Raw genomic sequence first — 21,899 nt, forward strand, 5'->3', positions numbered from 1 at the left:
TAAATAACTTACTCATATATATGAATATTCATTTGAAATCATCAAGTTTAAAAGAGTAGCAATTATCTACAATCTCAAAACAAACCCCCACTACTATCACTATAATTATATCCCCAGAGCCCTATCACAATAAATACTTGCTGAATATTGGATGAACACAGAGCAATGCAGTCTGCATGGCTTGTAACAAGAGGACTATTGAAATCAAAGTTCTACAGTCATACATATGAATTCCAGTGATTCTTGAAATTTTCCATTATGCTAGAAAATGTGAAACTTGGTTTCTCCATTTTGGTCATGTTTTCTTTTGTCAGAGACATTTACTTTCAATATTCTAATCTTTCCTTTCTAACTTAGGATGCAACTAACCCTACAGTATAAATACTTCTTTATATAATCTTCCTCATTGCTATAATTCCAGATGGCAATAAATAAGACATTTTAAATTTGCTGATATGTTTTGGTAAAGGAACATAACTGAAGTTCTGGTGTATTGCTATATTTGTTCAAATTCTTAATATTATCTTAAATGTTATCGGAGTAGGAACATACTCAACAAAAATCTCATAGTTTTATGTTTTATATGTGTACACACACACCTTGTGATATTCTAAGAGCACCCAGAAAATTTCAATGACTTCACGTAGATTATTAGCAAGGTAGGGAGTAAAATCTTAATTTTTGTCCCTGTCAGCTTTGGTCAGTCAATTCTTCTAAAAGAGAATATAGATATACACAGAGATAGAGTTGACACTTGAACAACATGGGTTTGAACTGGAAAGGTCCACTTAAAATACATACTACAGAAATACATAATACCCGATTGGTTGAATCTGAGAATGTGGAGCAGTAGATACAGAGGACCAAAAGTAAAGTTATTCTTGGATTTTTGAGTGCACGAACAACCACATACAACCATACATGCACACCCACCCTATATGTACAACATGCCCACACACATATATATATTCACACAGTATAAGGAGTAAATATTAGAATTTTAAGCCATGTTCAAACACTAGTCATTAATACTTAACCTGTCTCTTACATTAGGAAAAGCAAAATAATGTTTGAAAAACATGGTAGGGCTTTTCCCTGGTGGCACAGTGGTTTAGAGTCCACCTGCCAATGCAGGGGACGCGGGTTCCTGCCCCGGTCCGGGAGGATCCCACATGCCGTGGAGCGGCTGGGCCCGTGAGCCATGGCCACTGAGCCTGCGCATCCGGAGCCTGTGCTCCGCAACGGGAGAGGCCACAACAGTGAGAGGCCCACGTATCAGAAAAAACAAACAAACAAACAAACAAACATGGTATAATCCTCACATAACATACTTCTGGATTCTTGGGAAGTTACACTGCTATTGCAATTGCTTACCAGTTCATCAGAGGTCAAATGCATCAAACGTTCAGCTATTGCAGCACATTGGGCTGAGTCTCTAATAAATTCCCCCTGTTTATCACCGACCACTAGCTCTGGCCATGTCAGTCCTTCATTCTTCTTAATCAAGGAAATCTCCAAGCTAGAAGTTTAAGATGAGGAAAGTAATGTTACATTAAGCAACTATACAAAGTATACAACCAATACCAAACAGAAGAATCTTCCACAGAAATTACCCCTCTGATGTCCAGAGGATGTTTTACCAAAAATCATGTTCATTTTCATTCTGCATATGATGAAAAACCTATCATCCAAGGGTAAACAATACAGATTTAATAGATAAGAAGGTACCACTGGAGTGACTGGAAAGAGTAAGAGCACTCAGAAAGTACTGCTGCAGTTCAGGTGTGCTGTGTGTTACCAATCTTCAATAGAAAAGTGCAAGCAACATGAATTTATGAGCTATTTCACTGGGAACGGTGGTGGTGGGGTGGGGGGTGGGCAAATAAAGTTAACTGAAAAGGGCCTATAACTAAAGGTACCTCTTTGTGTGTGAAGCCAACAATTACCTTCATTATCACAAACTAGTAGACATATTATTAACCTAAATATCAGGAAGGTTAGTTAAATCAATAAAAAGGGACCCATCGGGGAATACTAAGATTAAGGACTGATGCAGCAGAAAAGGGAGAGAGAGCTGAGTCAGGGCAGACTGTGGACATGGGATAAGGAGTTGCCCATGTGCCTCTTGAATAGGAAAGGAAATCTAGGTAAGCTAGCTGTTGCTATAATACAGAGAAAAGTGGTGTTGGTGGTAGCTGTTTCACAGCAAAGCAACCTTTTCCATGTGCCATCTCTGGCACACGTGGGCCATACTAACCCATGCCCTGGAACACAATTGCAAGGAAACAATTTCAAGAACACGATAGTAACTATTATCGTAATTATCAAATAGAACATGCAAACTTATCAGATATTCTTTTTCAAGGCTATTATCACTACCTCATGAATTAATTACAGTACTTTAAAATTTTCTAAAACTTCTTATATTTTAAGAGACTATACAAAATAATATCTTTCTTATGTAATGAGTTCCTATCATTAGCATTAAAAACTACCACCATGGTCAATAATGCCCAGATTTAGTTACATTTTCTAAGGAGAAAGCTAATCTTGAATGATGATGGTGATGATAATAATGATGATAATAAAAATGACAGCAGCTCATACTTACCTAATGCTTACCGTAAGCTAGGTGCTATCTTAAGCACTTTACATGTTTTAACTCATTTATTGCTCACCACAAACAAATAAAGTACTATTATCATCTCCATTTTACAAGTAAGAAAAGAAAGCACTGAGAGGTTAAGTAACTTGCCAAGGTCACAAGCTAGTAAAGCAGTCTGGCTCCAAGTCCATGTTCTTCACTACTGCACTATTCTGCCTCTCTGAAAAAATATATGTAAATAACTATTAAAGAACTTGTACCTAGTGACCAGAATGCATAAATACTGTTCTTAGTCAGTTGCTACCTAAAGAAGTTAGAGTTCATACAGTTTTAGTTATAAAGAATTTATGAACCATCATTAAATTGGCATATCTAGTCAATGTTACTCTTTTAGCACAAATGCATTTCTACATTTTAAAACTAGAATCACATCCTACCATCCAAGCAAAAAGGAACACATAGCCCCATACATAATAAACTACAGATTAGTTAACAAATCCTTCCAAAACTAGAAGGAACGTTAACTACTGAAAATGAGATGAATAATACAATCAAGTACAAAAAAATCATGTGTTTTTAAACCAATGATACCACCTACACCACACTGTAATTATCTTTTGTAACAGAAAATAGTAATCAAGCACCTCAAATTTAATGAAAAAAGAATACTGGCCTATATTCATGTGTTAAATGCTGAAACTATTTGCATAAGGTCCAACTCTTCTCCTAAACCTTGGCTGGGTTACTGCTTGATGACTTATATTTAGCAATATGTTCCAGCTGGTTTGCCAATTTAAAAATGCTATCCTCATCTCTCACACACACTAGTAAGATATGTTTAAACAGAATATATGGAAATATAAAATATTTTTGAAAGGACCTTTCAGATATTGAGTTTTTAAAATAATACATTAAAAAGTATAACAAAGTCACCAAATTTCTCCATTAATAAAATGATTTCAGGGTATCTGCTTAATTTAAAAACAATTTTGAACTAGATATATATTTCTTAGGCTCACAGAATTCAGAGTCACATCAAGACTCACATGGATGGGTAAAATACCACTAACCAAGAATTACACTTAATAAAAACATCTAATTTTAACCCACTTCTGACAAAACTTGACCATTTTAAAAATTAAGTGCCTAATACCATTCATTAACCATCACTGAATTCAATTACAAAGACTTGATCTAAAATGAAAGAGACTAATTTTATTAATCCAAATGATTAGGGAATGAAGTATCTGGAACAATAGATTTACAAAGAGGAATGGTAGTTGGGGCAGAGGATTAGCCTTATAAGACACAACCTTTGTTTACCTTTTATTTACATATTCTTTTTACTGAGGTGTAATTTATAGATGAAATTCTTAGATTTTAAGTGTAGAATTCATTGTTTGACAAATGCATATGCCCGTATAACCCAATAAAGATACTGAAACATCCAGGAAGTTCCCTTGTGCATTTTTCCAGTCAATCCTCCTGCACCCTAGAGGTAACCACGGTTCTGATTTGTATCACCATAGATTAGTTTTGCCAGTTCTAAAACTTCACTTATGTGGAATTGCACAGGGCATACTTTTTGTCTCTGGCTTCTTTCAGTCCACGGAACGTTTTTGAGGTTCATTCATATTATGTCTGTCAGGAGTTCACTGCTTTTTATTGCAGAGTAGCATTCCACTAATTAGCAAATTAAAGTTAATAGAAAAAAATTATTTCTATTAAAAAGTTTAAAAAGCACAAATTTAAATAAATGACCACTTTCACCTATTTATTATTATTATTGTTTCTGTTATTATCATTGTATCCAGAGTTGGAAATGAAAAGCACTGCAGTATTATGTAAACAATAACTATAATAGTATCATTAATCTTAACTACAGTAATTCCATTTTCAATCTATCTTAAGAAAAATAATCAGCAATACTGATGGACCTACTGTAGTATTCTCCTATGATGTAACCACTGCAGAAAGCATAAAAGGAAAAGAAAAAAGTGAAATAATAAAAAATAAAATTTTAAATATAAATAAAACTATAAAAATACCTATTATTCTCTTTAATTATCCATGTACTGCTTTCATGATCAATAGATGAATAGAGATTTCCTTCCAAAAACCTCTGACCCTTCAGCACAACGTTGACATGATCAGGCAAAAACTGTATTTGAATGTCTTCCTTAGTACAGTCTTCTGGAAGCGATATTGTTACTGTCAAATCATCTTCAGTCTGTTGCCAGTAATACAGAGTTTCTTTTAGGAAAAGAAAAATGCATTATGTAATTAAAAAGCTGAGACTAGGTCACACAAAAGAACACCTATCTTAGCATATTTTCTAGCGATCCTCTCACAAAAAAATAATTATGAACAAACACACAGAGATCTCCATGGGGAATTTTCACTAAAAGAGTTGTAGCAATTTACTTGACATTTTCCTGTTCCAGGATTACCTCATGCTCCAAGAGATACACATTCATAAAGTACAAATCATAGCAACTCTTTCATCCCCATTCCTTCTCTCCCTGCCTCTCAGTATCCCTACTTCCCTACTTCTCCCTCTTCCTCTTATACACGCACATGCACACACGTGAGCACACACACAGTGGATTCCGAGTTCAAAAGAATACCAAATATGTCATAAACTCCTGTCTGAAACTTTCACCACAGCCTTGATTTGCCAATTTTGGGGCAATATAGGAACTCTGTGATACAAGAGACTATTGTTATTTGGTGGGATACATGTCCACACAAAAATAAAAGATATTTTCCTTATAAAGGTATTGGCTATTCTACCTCATTCACAACATGAAAGCAATTTCATAGCAAATTCAAGGGCTGTCAGTATATTTTGTCTAAGTTCCCAATAAAAGAATCCTCCCTTCATCACCTTCTCTAACTCCTCAGCTTGTCTCCTAAAAAGCTATCTACTAAAGAAACACTTTTAGACCCATCATACTATCACCATGGAAGTAGGAAAATAGGGCTTAAATGCAAAATGAATAAATATTTGCTTAATGGCATCCATAAACATTAATCTGTCTATCCACTCATCAGAAAGGAATATAACAGAGCTGTTAGGAACTAGTGCTCCAGAGTTGGCTAGTCCACGGTCTGAATCCTGGTTCAACCATTTAATAATTCTGATACAAAACTATACCTCTAATCCTCATTTTCCTAATCTGTAAAATAGTGTAACAGAATATTACACACCTCTTAGGACTCACTGGTGACATTTAAATGAGTTAATGCATGTAAAACATTTAATATCAATTCTGTTAGCTAAATATATTATAAACTCTCACTAAATGTGGGTTATTATTCTTTTTATTTTCGTGTGGTTTTATGTTAAAACTTGGGGGGCTACTTGATATGCTGAAAGATATAGCATAAGCATGGTGTGTCTCCTGGAAGGGTCACTTTTATCTGATATTAAAATTTTTCTTTTAACAAATATGATAATATAGAAATAAATATAAAACACGCGGGCTTCCCTGGTGGCGCAGCAGTTAAGAATCCGCCTGCCAATGCAGGGGGCACAAGTTTGAGCCCTGGTCTGGGAGGATCCCACATGCCGCGGAGCAACTGGGCCCATGCACCACAACTGCTGAGCCTGCACTCTGGAACCTGTGAGCCACAACCGCTGAAGCTCACGTGCCTGGAGCCCGTGCTCTGCAACGGGAGAAGGCACCACAATGAGAAGCCCACCACCACAAAGAGGAGTGGCCCCTGCTCGCCACAACTAGAGAAAAGCCCATGCGCAGCTATAGAAGACCCAACACAGCCAAAAATGAAATAAATTAAAATAAACTTTTTTAAAAAATGCATGAATTTTTAGGATAAAATTGTTACTCCAGGGTAATATCTAACTTGTATCACATTCCTTTAAGTCTCAGATCCTCTATCTTTTGCCTTTAGAAGTACTTTTAATAAAAACTTACTGTAAAAGCTTGAAATATAGCTTAAAAGACATACTATAAGCTCTCTAAGGTAAGAAATGTTTTACTCATCCCTCGTCTCCCACAAACATTAAGAAGGCAGTTTATACATAATAATCATGCAATATATAATTTCTGCCAGATATGGGGATGGGAGGAACCTGCAAAATCACATGAGCTTTTAGTATAAATTAAGGCCATGGACATAGACTAAAGAGAAAGCCAGAATTTTCTTACTCCCCTCTCCATCAAAACTATACAAACACCTAAATAATTTTTTCCATTGTTGGTTGCTTTGAGTACCTTTCTATATCTCTAGAGATTGTATTAGGTCTTTCAAAGAAAATATCATTATTTATAATATCATGACAGTACCAAATAGGTTATAGAAAATGAAACCAGTATACATACTTAAAAGAGTGTTTAAAAGAAAGCATACTAATTAACAAACTATGCATAATTTTTTTTAAATGAGAACAATTTTCCTTTCTTATTGTGAAAGTCCAATGATAAAATAAATACAGAAGAAATTTCCCAAGAGAAAGTGGGTAAAGAAAGGGCTATTTATTAGAAAGGAAACAGAAAAATGGAAGGGACTTGTGGTTTACACTAAAAGGGAAAAACGAATTCAGGAGGAATGCAAAATATAATGTGAGATGTCAACAAAAGAAGCACTGGACTAGTGGCTAGTGATTTAAACACATGATGTGTCCCAGCTAGCCTGCAAATCTATCTTGGAACCACATGGTCCTAGCTACTAGGCAGACTGGTTCTAAGGATTAAGGCAGTCTTTCATTCTTCCACAACCGCTCACCAAAGGAGTTCTAAAGGGCATGTTGTCTAGAGATATGGATAGCTGCTCTGGCTAAGCTTTAGGAGAGTTTAACATTATAATTAAGACAAAATAGTAGAATTTACTCAGAAAGGGATCTTACATAAAAACATCACAAGATGCTAAATAAAACGCTACCAAGCACAACCCTTATAATTGGAGGTGTACATGTTTATAAACCTGGAGAAAATATTTTTCAAATATTTATTACATATTCAAATATTATATAATATATAAATTAAGTATTTGAAAAGTATTTTAAATACTTTTCAAAGGATTCATTTTTTTAAGCTATAAAAGTATATAAAACTATACTTACAAAATTGGTGAAACTGATTTTTATTTTAAATAATTAAGTTGTTAAAGTAATAAAAAGGGTAGATTCAAAGAGTAATATATATAATTGTTAAATATTGTGAAAATCTCTGTTAAGTAAAATATACTAGTCCCTGGCTATAAATACCAGAAATATAAACAGTAATGATTATAGGAAAATCTTCTCTTGAATACTTTTAAAGAATATGTACTCTTTGTATACAAATATAAATTTCTCCTGAAAGACGTTTTTACTCTTTTCATTCTAAAACATTATCTTCATTCATTCACTCATGCATTCATGATGAATTAAACACTGAGAAAACTCAGTCAGTGATTCTACCCCCAAAGGAACCTTCTTTCAGTTTAGTATGAAAGATAAGAATATGTAATTAGGACACCTATAATGAACAGAGGTTAGCTTATTTTAAAAAATTATTACTGACAATACTAATATGCTGGATTTTCAAACACCAACAACAAGTAGACATTAGTATTTGTTTATTCATTCAATAAGTATTTATTAAATATCTAATCCGGTTAAGATAATATATAGGTTTTAAAAACATTTTTGGTAATTACAAAGTATTAAATTGAACAGTTCACACTACTTAGGTGGCACATTTTATAAAAGACCATTCTGGGAAATAGAAAGAAACATAAAGAAAAATTAAGTGACTATCTTGACCTGGTAAAACTCATAACCTAGCTGGGAGGACAAATCAGATATATTTTACACAGGAGCTCTATGGATATTTGAAGTAAAATTACCTTTGATTTTCTCTGACATGTCTTCATCCTTACTTTCCTCAAGATTCTGACCAACTTGAACAAATGTAAAGGACTTGTAAGAGACAATCATTAGACCATTCCCATCGGGCTCAATAGCAGCATAATGGGGCACTGACTTTCCACGGAGAATATTACGCTTAGTAATTTCATATTTTTTTTTATCTGTAAGAAAATAAAGCATTTTAGAACAAAAAAATTACAAATAAAAAACTATATAATAAAAATATTTGAATATATTTGTATATTAACTCTAATTTAAACTAAATATTTTAAATGTACTATTAAAAAGCACACTATTAGGTACCTTTTTAAAAAGGATAAAAAAAATTTTACAACTTAATATTCTGTAAATAAATCCCTATTTTAAAATACTGGGTCTGCACCTCCTAGAGAAATGGAAATAAAAACAAAAATAAACAAATGGGACCTAATGAAACTTAAAAGCTTTTGCATAGCAAAGGAAACCATAAGACAAAAAGGCAACCTCAGAATGGGAGAAAATATTTGCTAATGAAGCAACTGACAAAGGATTAATCTCCAAAATTTACCAGCTCATGCAGCTCAATATTAAAAAAACAAACAACCCAATCCAAAAATGGGCAGAAGACCTAAACAGACATTTTTCCAAAGAAGATATACAAATTGCCAACAAACACATGAAAGGATGTTCAATATCACTAATCATTAGAGAAATGCAAATCAAAACTACAATGAGGTATCACTTCACACCAGTCAGAATGGCCATCATCAAAAAATCTACAAACAATAAATGCTGGAGAGGGTGTGGAGAAAAGGGAACCTCTTGCACTCTTGGTGGGACTGTAAAATTGATACAGTCACTATGGAGAACAGTATGGAGGTTCCTTAAAAAACTAAAAATAGAACTACCACATGACCCAGTAATCCCACTACTGGGCATATACCCTGAGAAGACCATAATTCAAAAAGAGTCATGTACCACAATGTTCATTGCAGCTCTGTTTACAACAGCCAGGACATGGAAGCAACCTAAGTGTCCATCAACAGATGAATGGATAAAGAAGCTGTTGCACATATATACAATGGAATATTACTCAGCTATAAAAAGAAACAAAACTGAGTTATTTGTAGTGAGGTGGATGGACCTAAAGTCTGTCATACCGAGTGAAGTAAGTCAAAAAGAGAAAAAGAAATACCATATGCTAACACATATATGTGGAATAAAAAAAAAAGGTTCTCATGAACCTAGGGGCAGGACAGGAATAAAGATACAGACGTAGAGAATGGACTTGAGGACATGGGGAGAGGGAAGGGTAAGCTGGGACGAAGTGAGAGAGTGGCATGGACATATATACACTACCAAATGTAAAACCGATAGCTAGTGGGAAGCAGCCGCATAGCACAGGGAGATCAGCTTGGTGCTTTGTGACCACCTAGAGCGTGGGATAGGGAGGGTGGGAGGGAGATGCAAGAGGAAGGAGATATGGGGATATATCTATATGTATAGCTGATTCACTCTGATATAAAACAGAAACTAACACACCATTGTAAAGCAATTATACGTCAATAAAGATGTTAAAGAAAAAAAAATATTGAGTCTGATGAAATTTGTTCTAGATTGTGGTGTCCAATGTGGTAGCCACTGGCCAGAGTAGCTATTTAATTAAAATTAAGTAAAATTTGAAATTCAATTCCTCAGTCACACTAGTCACACTTCAAGTGCTCAAAAGCCACACATGGCTAGCTGCTATCACACTGAGTGGCTCACATATAAACACATCCATTTTGGAAAATTTTCTATTGGAGAGCAGTGCTCTAAATCATAAAAGCGACTGACTTACCTGAAACATCAACCTCTGAAAAATCTACCCGTTCCTTGACTACAGTCTGTCTACTTTCTCAGCCAGTATACGATAAGTGTCTTCTGAAAAAAGCTACAAACTGATGATACCAGAAAAAGTGTGGTGTGGACTATTTTCTTCCCATTCTAGCTACTGATAAGGGTTTTTTTTTAAATGAAATATGTTTATGGTAGAAATGATTTTTATACACATTCAGATATAGATCTGCCTACTATAATCAAATATAAATAATTGTACTTAGAATTTTTAAGATATGAACAATTAACTGTACTCTGAAAGTTTCTGGTAAATTAACTGAATTTATTCTATGAAAATAAGGGTTTTTTGTTTTTTGCTTTAAAAAGTACCCAAACATTTCAGTTGACTTCGTACCTTTACTTATATTGTTATTGTGGGTAACAAATTTTTATTACAGTGGGTAGTGCTTGTAAGCTTCACAATGAATAGTCAAAAATCATAACTCAATGTCATGAGTTACACATAATAACACATACATAATAATACAATCTGTTCTAAAACATCTGTCAGTGTTTTTTCTCTAAATCTTCACCTACATTCACACATTCTCTTCATACATATTTAGGAACAGACTTTTCATTTCATGAATGAAATAAAAACTCCTATTTTTCCTCCACAGGTACATGCAACAGCAAAGAGTCCTAGCTGCCTCTAAAGACCCAACCTTAGACACTGTATATTTTATAGGATGGTTTTTCCCAACAAGTGTGGGATGGAAAACAGTAGGTCTCAAGTGAATTATTCCATGGCTAAATGGGTTGGGAAATGCTGGGTCAAAATTAAATTTTTTCTACTCAAAATTTCTAGAAACTTGAGTATGCTTAATGTGATATGGGGATATCATATGCCCACATTTTCAAACTTACTTGACCATAAAATATAACTTATCAAATGTTCTACTCAAAAGAGTTTAGAAATATAACACTGCTCTGTAATGTTCAGGGAAAATAGAAAGTAACACAATTATGTTAGTAATTCAGGGACAAGAGGAACTGAGATATTAAGAAAAGAAAGTTGTGAGCCAAAGAATGAATTTTATATTTTTAAATCGTTCACAAAAAATCAAAAGAATATTTAAACATATGTAAAAATTATATAAAATTCAAATGTCAGTGTCCATAAACACCAGAATACAGACTTATTCATTTATGCATTCATCTATGGCTGCTCTTGCACCACAACATCATAGTTGAGTAGTAATGATATAACTCAAATGATATAAGTTTCTGTACAGGGCTAGGTTACCATCTAGACCTGTACAGAAACTTTCTAACATGTAATCTAAAGTTTTCAGTTACTGTGTTCCTCCAGAGATAAAACTACAACACTGGGAAGAAAAAACAAATTACATTAAATATTTCGAAGAACAAATCTTGTGTGTGTGTGTGTGTGTGTGTGTGTGTGTGTGTGTATACACACACACATATTAACATATACTTTTGTATATATTAAAAATATACACTTAAATTATTCTAAAACTATGTAATAGTGTCTCCTTTTACACAAAAAGGCACATCTGACTATGGAAACACATTATTAATTTTTTATAATCCATACCTAAGGAGAAACTAGCTATAAATTCCACTGGGTGGCAGGTACCAGAATCGTAACACAGTGCCTAAGAAAAAGCAAATAGCATTTACAGGAACTGCTTTGCATTTCAAAAGCCACTAAATTATGGCAACCACTACAGAGAGATCAGATTTTTGTTATGTTTTACCTTTATTTTTCTTATTAATAGTGACCCACTCCAAGGAAACATAGAAACCACTTCCTTTCATATCCAATTCCTCTTTCTCTATTCGAAGAAGCAGGGTAGCTATCGAATGTTCTTCAGCTTTCAGCAATGAGATACTGTGAATTATGATAAAAGGATTTCCAAGCTCTTCATTAAACATAATCTACAAAAAAGAAAAGAGATGACACTCACAAAAATGTATTACATGAATTATACGGCACAGAGGAAATATACAGAATTCCGACAATCCAACAAATAACTCAATACTATCCATATTTACTACAAGGATACAAACATGAAAAAAGCCCTTAAATAAAGCTTACAAGTTTAAATCATATTGCTTGGAGAAAGAACTTTTGGAAAATATCTAATTGTTTAACAGAGAAAACTGATCAGTACTCTTGGCTTAAAAACAAAGAAAACAGGGCATCCAAACAGCACCTAGAGGAGAAAGGGAATTAAAAGCAATCTTCTAGAAAAAAACTGTCAGGTGAAAAGAATGTTCTGTACAGGACATGAGAAAGTCAACATGCATTACTGCATCTCTTCCCCTGTCTCATCTCTGATTTATTTCTGCTTTCTTCCTCTTAGTTTCTGAATACTGTTTGTGTGTGTTTGTGAGTGCATGTGTGTATGCTTTTTTTCCTTTTGTTTTTGGTTTGGTTTGTTTTTCTTTGTTTTCTGGAAATTTACAAAGGTAAGAGTCAAAGGAATTAGAGAACAAATCACAAAAACTTTCTTATACTTCAAAAACAAAAGAGCCCACTGACATTTAAAAGGTATAATTCCACCAACTCTATTTAAATACTGAAGTTTCTTTTTAAAAAGCAAATCAAAGCATTATGCAAAGACACAAAATCTTATCAAATTCTTTTTATAAGACAAACACATAATCTAAAAGACTATTATATTTTTATTAAATACCAAATAGAGGTTTTAAAACTAATTTCTAAACAAGCTTTTCAAATAAATGAAAAAATAAATAGCTAAATACTAATCTGAGAGACAAAAATTAGCTTTTTTATTCTTTTTAAACCCATTATCTGGAATCCCCTCATATCAGCTCCTACCTGAAAGCCTTATAAAGAAAAATGTGCTTTACACCAATGTTCACAGCAGCACTGTTTACAACAGCCAAGACATGGAAGCAATCTAAATGTCTATTGACAGATGAATGGATAAAGAAGATGTGGTATACATGCACTGGAATACTACTCAGCCATAAAAAAGAATGAAATAATGCCATCTGCAGCAACATGGATGGACCTAGAGATTATCATACTAAGTGAAGGAAGTCAGACAAAGACAAATACCATACGACATCACTTATATGTGGAATCTAAAATATGATACAAATGAACTTACTTACAAAACAGAAACAGATTCAGACATAGAAAACAAACTTACGGCTACCAAAGGGGAAGAGGGATAAATTAGGAGTTTGGGATTAGCAGATACAAACTACTATATATAAAACAGATAAACAACAAGAGCCCACTGTACAGCAATAGGGAACATATTCAGTATCTTGTCATAAACTATAATGGAAAAGAATATGAAAAAGAATATATATATGTAAAACTGAATCACTTTGCTGTATACCAGAAACTAACAAAACACTGTAAGTTAACTATACTTCAATAAAAAATAATAGAAAAAGAAAAGTGTGCTTTAATGTCATCATTTTCTCTTTGTGTTTCACCAACTCCGCCAAAATTATTCGAACAGTAGAGCTTTGAAATCCATTCTAAAGTCTTCCATAAGCGGGGTGGGGGGGGAAACACCTCTAATACTCATAACAGAGATGACAGACACGGTTTTTTATAGTTGGTTGACTGGGTTCTACTTTTGTTTGGGGGACAAGAAGAAATAAAACATAGGAAGAAAAAATTGAAAGTATTGCCAAGCACAAGTAGCCAGTTTACTGTTTCCTTCTCTTCTTTCTCTCTCATGTGAGTGAAAGGGACTGGAATGAGACCAGAGGAGTAGATGTCTGGACTCTTACAAATTCTTAGGTTGAAGTTTCCAGTCTTCTGAACAAACCTAGCCAATCAACTGTGATATTGTTGATATATAGCATGCCCACTACATTAGAGGCCACACATTTGGAAACAGGCAGTCTTCCTTGCTTTCTTTTATTTCTCTTTCTACATATGAGTCATCACCACCACGCTTGCTGGGCCCCTTTAGGCCCTACCATGCCCCCATCATGCTCACCTTTAGCCTCCTCTCTTACACGAATTCCCCCAAAGTCTCAAAACTCTACTGAGTTATTTCTCTCAAAGTGACCAATATCCCACAGTATTCCTCCCACCTCAGTAATGCCCAAGTCCCATCCCTTTCCCACTCCCCCCACCTCCCCAGAGAGTGATTTCATTATGATAGTACAAATACTGAAGAGGATGTGGAGTAAATTTAAATTTTTAATTCATTTAAAAAATATTATTGAAGGCCTAATATGTGCCAAGGAGATATACACAGCAGAAACCAAATGAAATATAAACCCATATGAATTTCCTTCTGGTGGAATATGTGGTGTTACTTTTAATCTGAAGGTGAACAAGGTCAGTGTGTTTCTAACTACTGAAAACCATCAGAATCCACACGGCTTGATAACAGATAAATTCTCATTCATCTCTCTCCCCCATCATTCTCCAAATTCCTTCCAACTATTTCAGGTAGCTGTGCTATATACCACATTGCCTCAGCAAAAAAAGTTATTACTGGAGGCCAGAACAGAAAATGTCACAATGTCCAATAACTATTTGAAACTGTGATTACACAGTTTACCCTATAAACAGGCTATTGTTGTTCTGATAATTTACTGTGTTTTTTGTTTAGTTTTTTGAACATACTACAATTTGGTAGTACAGCATTTGGTATAACTTAGTAAGAAAGGTAAACCACTAAGGCCTTCTTGGTTTTTCTCAAATAATTAAAGCCTGGTCTTTGTAGGCATCTGTTGGTCTGATAAAAATATTTTATAAGATGTAAAATATTAAATTCATATCGCTTTAGCTACCCAGAACGAAAGGCCACCTGCTGAGATTTAGACAGTAGCAATATCACATTGTACTTATTAGCACAACTCAGTGTCATTCTTTTCTACCTTCAAAAACTGTGGCTCTAGAGAAAATAATTCCATATTTATTACTATTAAAATCCTAACACCTGCCCCTCAGATTTAAGTCTGTTACATTGTTTTTAAAAAACTGAAGTAAAAGTGACATCTTGGAGACTGGTAGGTAACTATAGTTATTTATGCTACCGTATATTTTTCTAAGTCAGGAATACTCTGGTAAAGTTACTATTTGACCATTTTAAACATACCAGACAGTTAGCAGAGTGGTGCAGCAGTGTGCTGGGCCCTTAAACATACTAGCACATAAAACAAGAGTAGAGGAGAAACGAAATGACAATGCAATTTTCTGGCCAACTCTTCAAGAAGAAGGTGGCAACATCATTGCTTAGTGTACTGCTTTACACGTATAAAGCACTCAATAGGTATTGCTGAAAAACAAATGCAATTCTTGACAACTGCACGCACCCCAGATCAAAACAGGAATAGCTAATATATCAGTTTCATAAAAGGTATACATTTTATAATTTAACTTAAAAAGATATCCAAAACATTATACATTATAAAAATCAAGAAGTCACATGTAAACTATCCTGAAAAAAGTGTTATTTCAAAATCATTAAGATCTAATTTGCATATACTTTCCAGACTTTGCGAAAGCTAAAGAAAAAAAAAAAACTCACCTCCCATTTTTCAGAAGCACTATTTCCACGTTCACCTGTTCCAATGAGATACAATCTTCCAGTTCCATCTGACAAGGTAACCCATGTAGAAGATGTGAAATGCATGGATGCGCAAAGGCGATTATCATATGCTATCAAATCTGTAGGAAGTCGAAACACCTCTCGTGGTTTTCCTAAGGCAGTGTCCTAAAAAGAAGAAAACATTATAAATGAACCCCCTCCCTCTCTGTGACCCATACACACAGGATATCTTCAGCGCACTGGTTACGCTCCTCTTCAAGAGTAGGTGCCTAATTCTCCTGCCTTTCAGTGTGAGCTATCCCACTGACTCACTTCTAAGAAATAAGTGATGGTAATGTGACTTCCCGGACTGGGTCATGAAAGACTTTACATCTTCTATCTTGCTTTCTCTTGGATTGCACATGGCAGACACACATGAGGAGGAAGTGAGGGCTCCTGACAAAAACCAGCACCCTGTGAGTGAATCATTTTGGGAGTGTACACTTTAGTCCCAGTAAAGCCTTCAGATCACTGCAGTCTTGGCTGACACCTTGGCTACATTCTCTTGAGAAACCCTGGAACAGAACCATCCAGCTAAGCCACTCTGATTTCTCACTGAAACTGTGAGATGACAAACATTTGTTTCAAGTTGCTAAGCTCTGAAGGGAGTTGTTACATAGCAATATGGCAGAAAACTACTACAATGCAGTAATCTAGTCTTCATTCTTAAGTTTAAAATTAATGATCAGTATTTTTAACTAATTGGAAATACTGCATCATGTTCTAAATGTCTACATGGACATTCCTGTGGTATGGAAATGCTGTATTATGCTATTAACAACTTGGGTTTTTGTTGACACATTTTTATTGTGTATATGTCCTGACAATATAAAGTTGTAAGATGGATTACACATCATTAAAATGTTTTACAAGAAAATATATAAAAAGGGCTACAACTGAGAAAATAAACTTCCTCTCATACACCATACTGTATTCAATTAATTTTTTTAAATTTATTTATTTTATTTTATTTTCGGCTGCGTTGGGACTTTGTTGCTGCGCGCAGGCTTTCTCCAGCTGCGGTGAGTGGGAGCCACTCTTTGTTGCAGTGGCTTCTCTTGTTGCGGAGCACGGGCTTTAGGTGCACAGGCTTCAGTAGTTGTGGTTTGTGGGTTCTAGAGCGCAAGCTCAGTAGTTGTGGTGCATGAGCTTAGTTGCTCTGCAGCATGTGAGATCTTCCTGCACCAGGGCTCGAACCCGTGTCCCCTGCCTTGGCAGGCAGATTCTTAACCACTACACCACCAGGGAAGCCCTCAATTAATTTTTTATTGTTGTTTTAGTTTTTAGTTAACAGGTTTTCCTGCAGTACAAAAATAATCCTTGATTCATGTATTTTATTCCCTGTTCCTAGAACTGTTCAGATCAATATATGTACATATTAAAAAAATTTAAGTAAACTGTGTCCTTATTAGCCTCAAGTTTTTTAGTGACCCACTGTTTCTTTCTAAAGCATGCAATTTTCTTTAAAACAGCAACTTTCCTTCTTTTTGTACTCATATTTTACTGATTTACATAATATTGCATTAAATAATGAAAATGCAACGACAAACACAGCTGGCATAAAGTTTTTAGAATGGCAAAATCTGGGTATTAGTGACGTAATGCTCAACTAACAGAAACAGAATTGTAACAGCACAGTACTGAGTAGCCTACTGGCAATAAACATTAAGCTTACCGTGTGGTCTTCAGTCAGTATGTTATTCAAAGAGAATAGAGAATATCAGTTAATCCAGTTAGTTAAGTGAAGGGCAAGTAAGAGAAATTTTACTGCAGGCTGATGTCTACGTAGGCATTTAGAACATGATGTGGTATTTCCAATTAGTGTGAAGGAAATGGACTAGTCAACAAATGATAGTGGAACACTAGGGATCTTTAGGAAAAAAATTACACAAAAATATTCCTTACTCCAGACAGATTAATAAAATAAATGTCTTAAGGGAAAAGTAAAATAACCGTGTTAGAAGATTAATAATGTTTTAATAATCTCAAGGTGGAGAAAGCCTTCCTATGTAAATAAAAGACATGCAGGAGGTAGGGAGAGAAATACTTGCCACAAATATAAAGCAGTACTAATATCTATAACATACAAAGTACCCTTAAAACTCAACAAGAAAGACAAGGTTATTAAAAATTTTTTAATGGGAAAAGAATAGGAACAGGAAAACTATGGTTTAAAAAAAAATGGGCAAGATGCTCAAACTCACTAGTAAAAAAAAAAAATATGATTAAAATATAAAATACCTCTATTAGCCAGAAAAAAAAAATCTCAGACTGTTAATGTCTATTCTTGGCTAAGGTGCCCTGTTGGTGGGAATATAAATAAGTATAGGCTTTCAGCAATGATTATAAATCAAATTTTATAATGTATTATATACCATTTAATATAATTCCACTTCTAGGAATTTATATTATAAGAATACTTGCACATGTACACTAAGACCCATATAACGAGAATGTTTATTTTAACGATGAAAATGAAAAACTGTGTCAATAAAAACTAAGATACAACCTAGCTGTTTATCAACAGTGAGAAAATAGCAGCCCTTGACATCCAAGTGCTAGCCTGGTAGTATCAGCTAGGCCTTGGTTTTGCTATGAGCTGGTGACACTAACAGCTATGTTCTCCTGATGAACATAAACAATTTCACAGAACATCATCGTAAGACAAGGCCACTGTGTAACCTCTGTCACCATAATAGAACAAGACAAAAACAGCATCACCCTGTAATTAATGGTATCTGAATACAGATAAAACATGAACATTGTCAAAGCTACAAACAGGAGCCTAATCCATGCCAATATTACTAACCACAGCTTGAGCCTTTGCCCAGTCTTCTTCCCTCCTTCTGGATAAGACTTATTAAGATATCCATCATGGAATTACCCAGTTTCCTAACAGTATCCAATCCAGAGCAAAGCCCCAGTTTCTTAAATCCTCCCCCAAAATCATCTAATATAAGCTCAATCCTACAATAAGTCCTTTCTAACATCTTCTGAGATACCCTATGGTTCCACATGGTATGCATTCTCCTCTGCTGCAAAAAGTAATAAATCCAATGTGTTCAACTATAGATGTGTACCTGGCATCTTTGTCTGGAGAGCATTGGCAGAGGAATGGTAAACTGTGGAATGATCATCCTTTGGAATACCAAATAACTGTTAAATATACTGAAGTAGATTTACAATACATCAAAAAGATCACCAAGATAATAACTGGGAAAAAAGATGCAGAATATGTATAAATCCACGTATGTTGAAACAAACATTGTGATATGACAGCACAGAGTAAGCTGCAGACAGACACATGCTATTCTGTTAATAGCGTTTACTATTAGGAAAATGAGATCAAAGTGCAACTGGTGGTAAGGGAGATTGGGGGTGAAGAAGAACTTTCCATTAGTGCTTCAAATACATTGCTTGACTTTTTTTTTTCATATTGAATAATTTACGTGTGATATACATAATTAAAGGATGTGAATAAGATAAAATAAAATGGAACTTCTTCCTCAGAATAGTTGTTTCAAAGTAAAAGTTTCTAGTGGTCTCCTCCACTACATGCTCTTCACTATGTCTAATCTAGGGAAGCATTCTTAGGGAGCCACTATTCTTCGTTTCATATTCATTTATAAAGGTGGTTTTAAGCCATCTTCTTTTAAATACAAGGTTCCACATAACTGAGATTGCTAGGCATCTAATTATCAGAAAAATGAGTGCAATATCTAGTAGAATGATTAAAATATTCAAGTTTATAAATGTGAAGCCAAAATTAATTAAATTAAAATGCAAAAGAAAGCATACAGTATCTCAAAGTTATATGATAGTTTATGTGAAAGAACCTAAATGTTCCTGATTTTTGAAACCTAATTCTCAGAGTACATTTTAATTTTAAATGGACTGTACCAATAAAATATTTTCTTGTGTAAATTAGAGTACTAAATTATTTCTGAATAAACTTCAATAACAGTGTTACAGTGTCCTAATAATAAAGCTTTTTGTAATTATCATCTATAATGTCCTGGTCCCACTCAATCATTTTCTTCCTCCAGTCAAAAAAAAAATTAACGTAACTATGTGCAAAGCTGTTGAAAATCATTCTAACATTTCACAGGTTAATTGCAAAAGAATTAAAATTTCATTGATAAATGGAGCACTTATTGAATGACTACAATGTACAGTATTGTATTAAATAAGTGTCCTTTTTGCCATCTCATTTAATTATTTCCAAACCCTATGAAGTTGAAATTATTATCCCACTTTAAGAAGATAAAGAACTCTGTTCAAAAAGATTAAATAACTTGCCTGGAATTCCACTGCTAGAAAATGGCAGGGCCAATATTCAAATCTTGATTGACCACACTCCAAAAGTTGGTCTTTCCTGTATTCCACACTTTCTTGAGAAGAAACCACATCTCAAGTTTTTCTAAACAAATGACACCCCAGAACTCAATGCAATTTATAGAATAACTCCCCACCCTGCCAAAAAAAAAAAACCCTAATATGAACGAAACTATCATATTCAGTTTTTCTTTCAGGCTAATATATTACACAGTATTTTAATTAGATTCCTGAGTCAACAAAACATAATACAAAAATCTCAATGTCCACATATTATATATAAATGACACTAAACAGTAAATAAGTACTGTTTTCATAAACTACACATATTTATGAAAACATCTCAAAACCATTTGGGGATCTCTTAGTTACAGCTACAAGGAGACAAGCTCTGAACTAACAAAGCATTTTTCTAATACATGTACATTTACAGAAAACACTACTCAAGTTTAAAAAACTGGTCAAGCTATATTAAATAAGGATGCCATTTACTAGTATTATTAGACATTGACATTTAAAAATTTGCCCTTTTAAAAGGGAGTGATCTTTTTCTGGAGAAAGGCTTTTATCACTAATAACTATTAACTTTATTTGGAAGAAAAAAATGTCTTCCTTTTTCCTTCTTCTGGCCCCACCCCCCCTTTTTTTTTGCTAAAGCTTTAAGGAAGGGTGTTCTAAATTAATTGCAATTTGACTGAGTAACGTCTTTATGTACCACAAAGCTTTCAATAATGCATTAAGCACACACAGTTCCAAAAACTTACTCCACTCGTTTTTCTTTAACCAGGTAAATTACTGGCTCCCTATTAATAAATTCAGCTGTAAAAAAATAAGCTAGATTCAGGTCTAGATAAGAACATACTGGCATACAACTGAGCTGGACTAACAAGCAACCTCACAAATGCATGCTTCAAATGGAATCCAGTAACTCTCCTCTTGATCTTTACATGCAATTTAAAGAGGCACCACAAGATGACACTCTTCTTTAGTAGCAAAAACATGAGTTCTTCAGATAAACAGAAAAATAAATTAGGACAGAATTAATCCCCTAAATATTAAGAAACAGAACATATTACTTTAAAATAAGCCCTAATATCATAATAAAATGACAAAATAATAAAGAACCAAATTTTAAAACACAATTTTTTTTCTTTCCTAAGGAATTTTCTACTTCCAAACTGTACTTCCTCCCAATTGACATTTCTCTAAAATTAACAATTGTAAACTACAAGTTAGACTGACTTAGAAGTATAATGCCTCTATAAACCTGTGTGTTGAACTGCTGCCACCTGCTGGCTCCTGACAAAATCTAACAGTCAAGCAACTTGTGGATTTCCTTTCTTGGGCCCTACAGCCTTCATCTTGACCACAATAGTGTTTAGCCCAGATTAACATGGATGGTTATTTTTGTAAATCAGCCTCAAGAAAAGAACCTCTCTGGAATTTGTGCATGCGTGCCTTTGACTCAAAAAAAAAAAAAAATCAGACAATAAAATGTATATTAGAACTGTTTTCTGCTTTAAAAAAAGTTAGTGAGTATCTAGCAGCCAATACTCTCCACCTGCCCCCAACACAGTTCAAAGAGCAAGTCAATTTCCTTTGTTGCTAATCAGAAAAATAATAACAGATTATTCCAATCTGAAACTATTCCAGTTCCAGAAAGCTC

The 21,899-nt window shown here is 34.2% G+C and overlaps 1 protein-coding gene across 3 annotated transcripts in view; it reads right to left on the reverse strand.

The window, feature by feature from the left end:
• NUDCD1 (NudC domain containing 1) overlaps window positions 1–21,899 on the reverse strand; it is an 82,310-nt gene that overhangs the window by 38,616 nt on the left and 21,795 nt on the right. For all 3 annotated transcript variants that reach the window (XM_059043499.2, XM_067018002.1, XM_067018004.1), the window contains 5 exons: window positions 15,839–16,024; window positions 12,059–12,239; window positions 8,459–8,641; window positions 4,654–4,858; window positions 1,375–1,519 (listed from right to left, as the gene is read on the reverse strand). In XM_059043499.2, coding sequence (XP_058899482.1) covers window positions 1,375–1,519; window positions 4,654–4,858; window positions 8,459–8,641; window positions 12,059–12,239; window positions 15,839–16,024 — 900 coding nt within the window. The remainder of the gene's footprint in view (window positions 1–1,374; window positions 1,520–4,653; window positions 4,859–8,458; window positions 8,642–12,058; window positions 12,240–15,838; window positions 16,025–21,899) is intronic.

The sequence above is a fragment of the Kogia breviceps genome, chromosome 17 (assembly GCF_026419965.1).
Source record: "Kogia breviceps isolate mKogBre1 chromosome 17, mKogBre1 haplotype 1, whole genome shotgun sequence".
Classification (NCBI taxonomy): Eukaryota; Metazoa; Chordata; class Mammalia; order Artiodactyla; family Physeteridae; genus Kogia; species Kogia breviceps.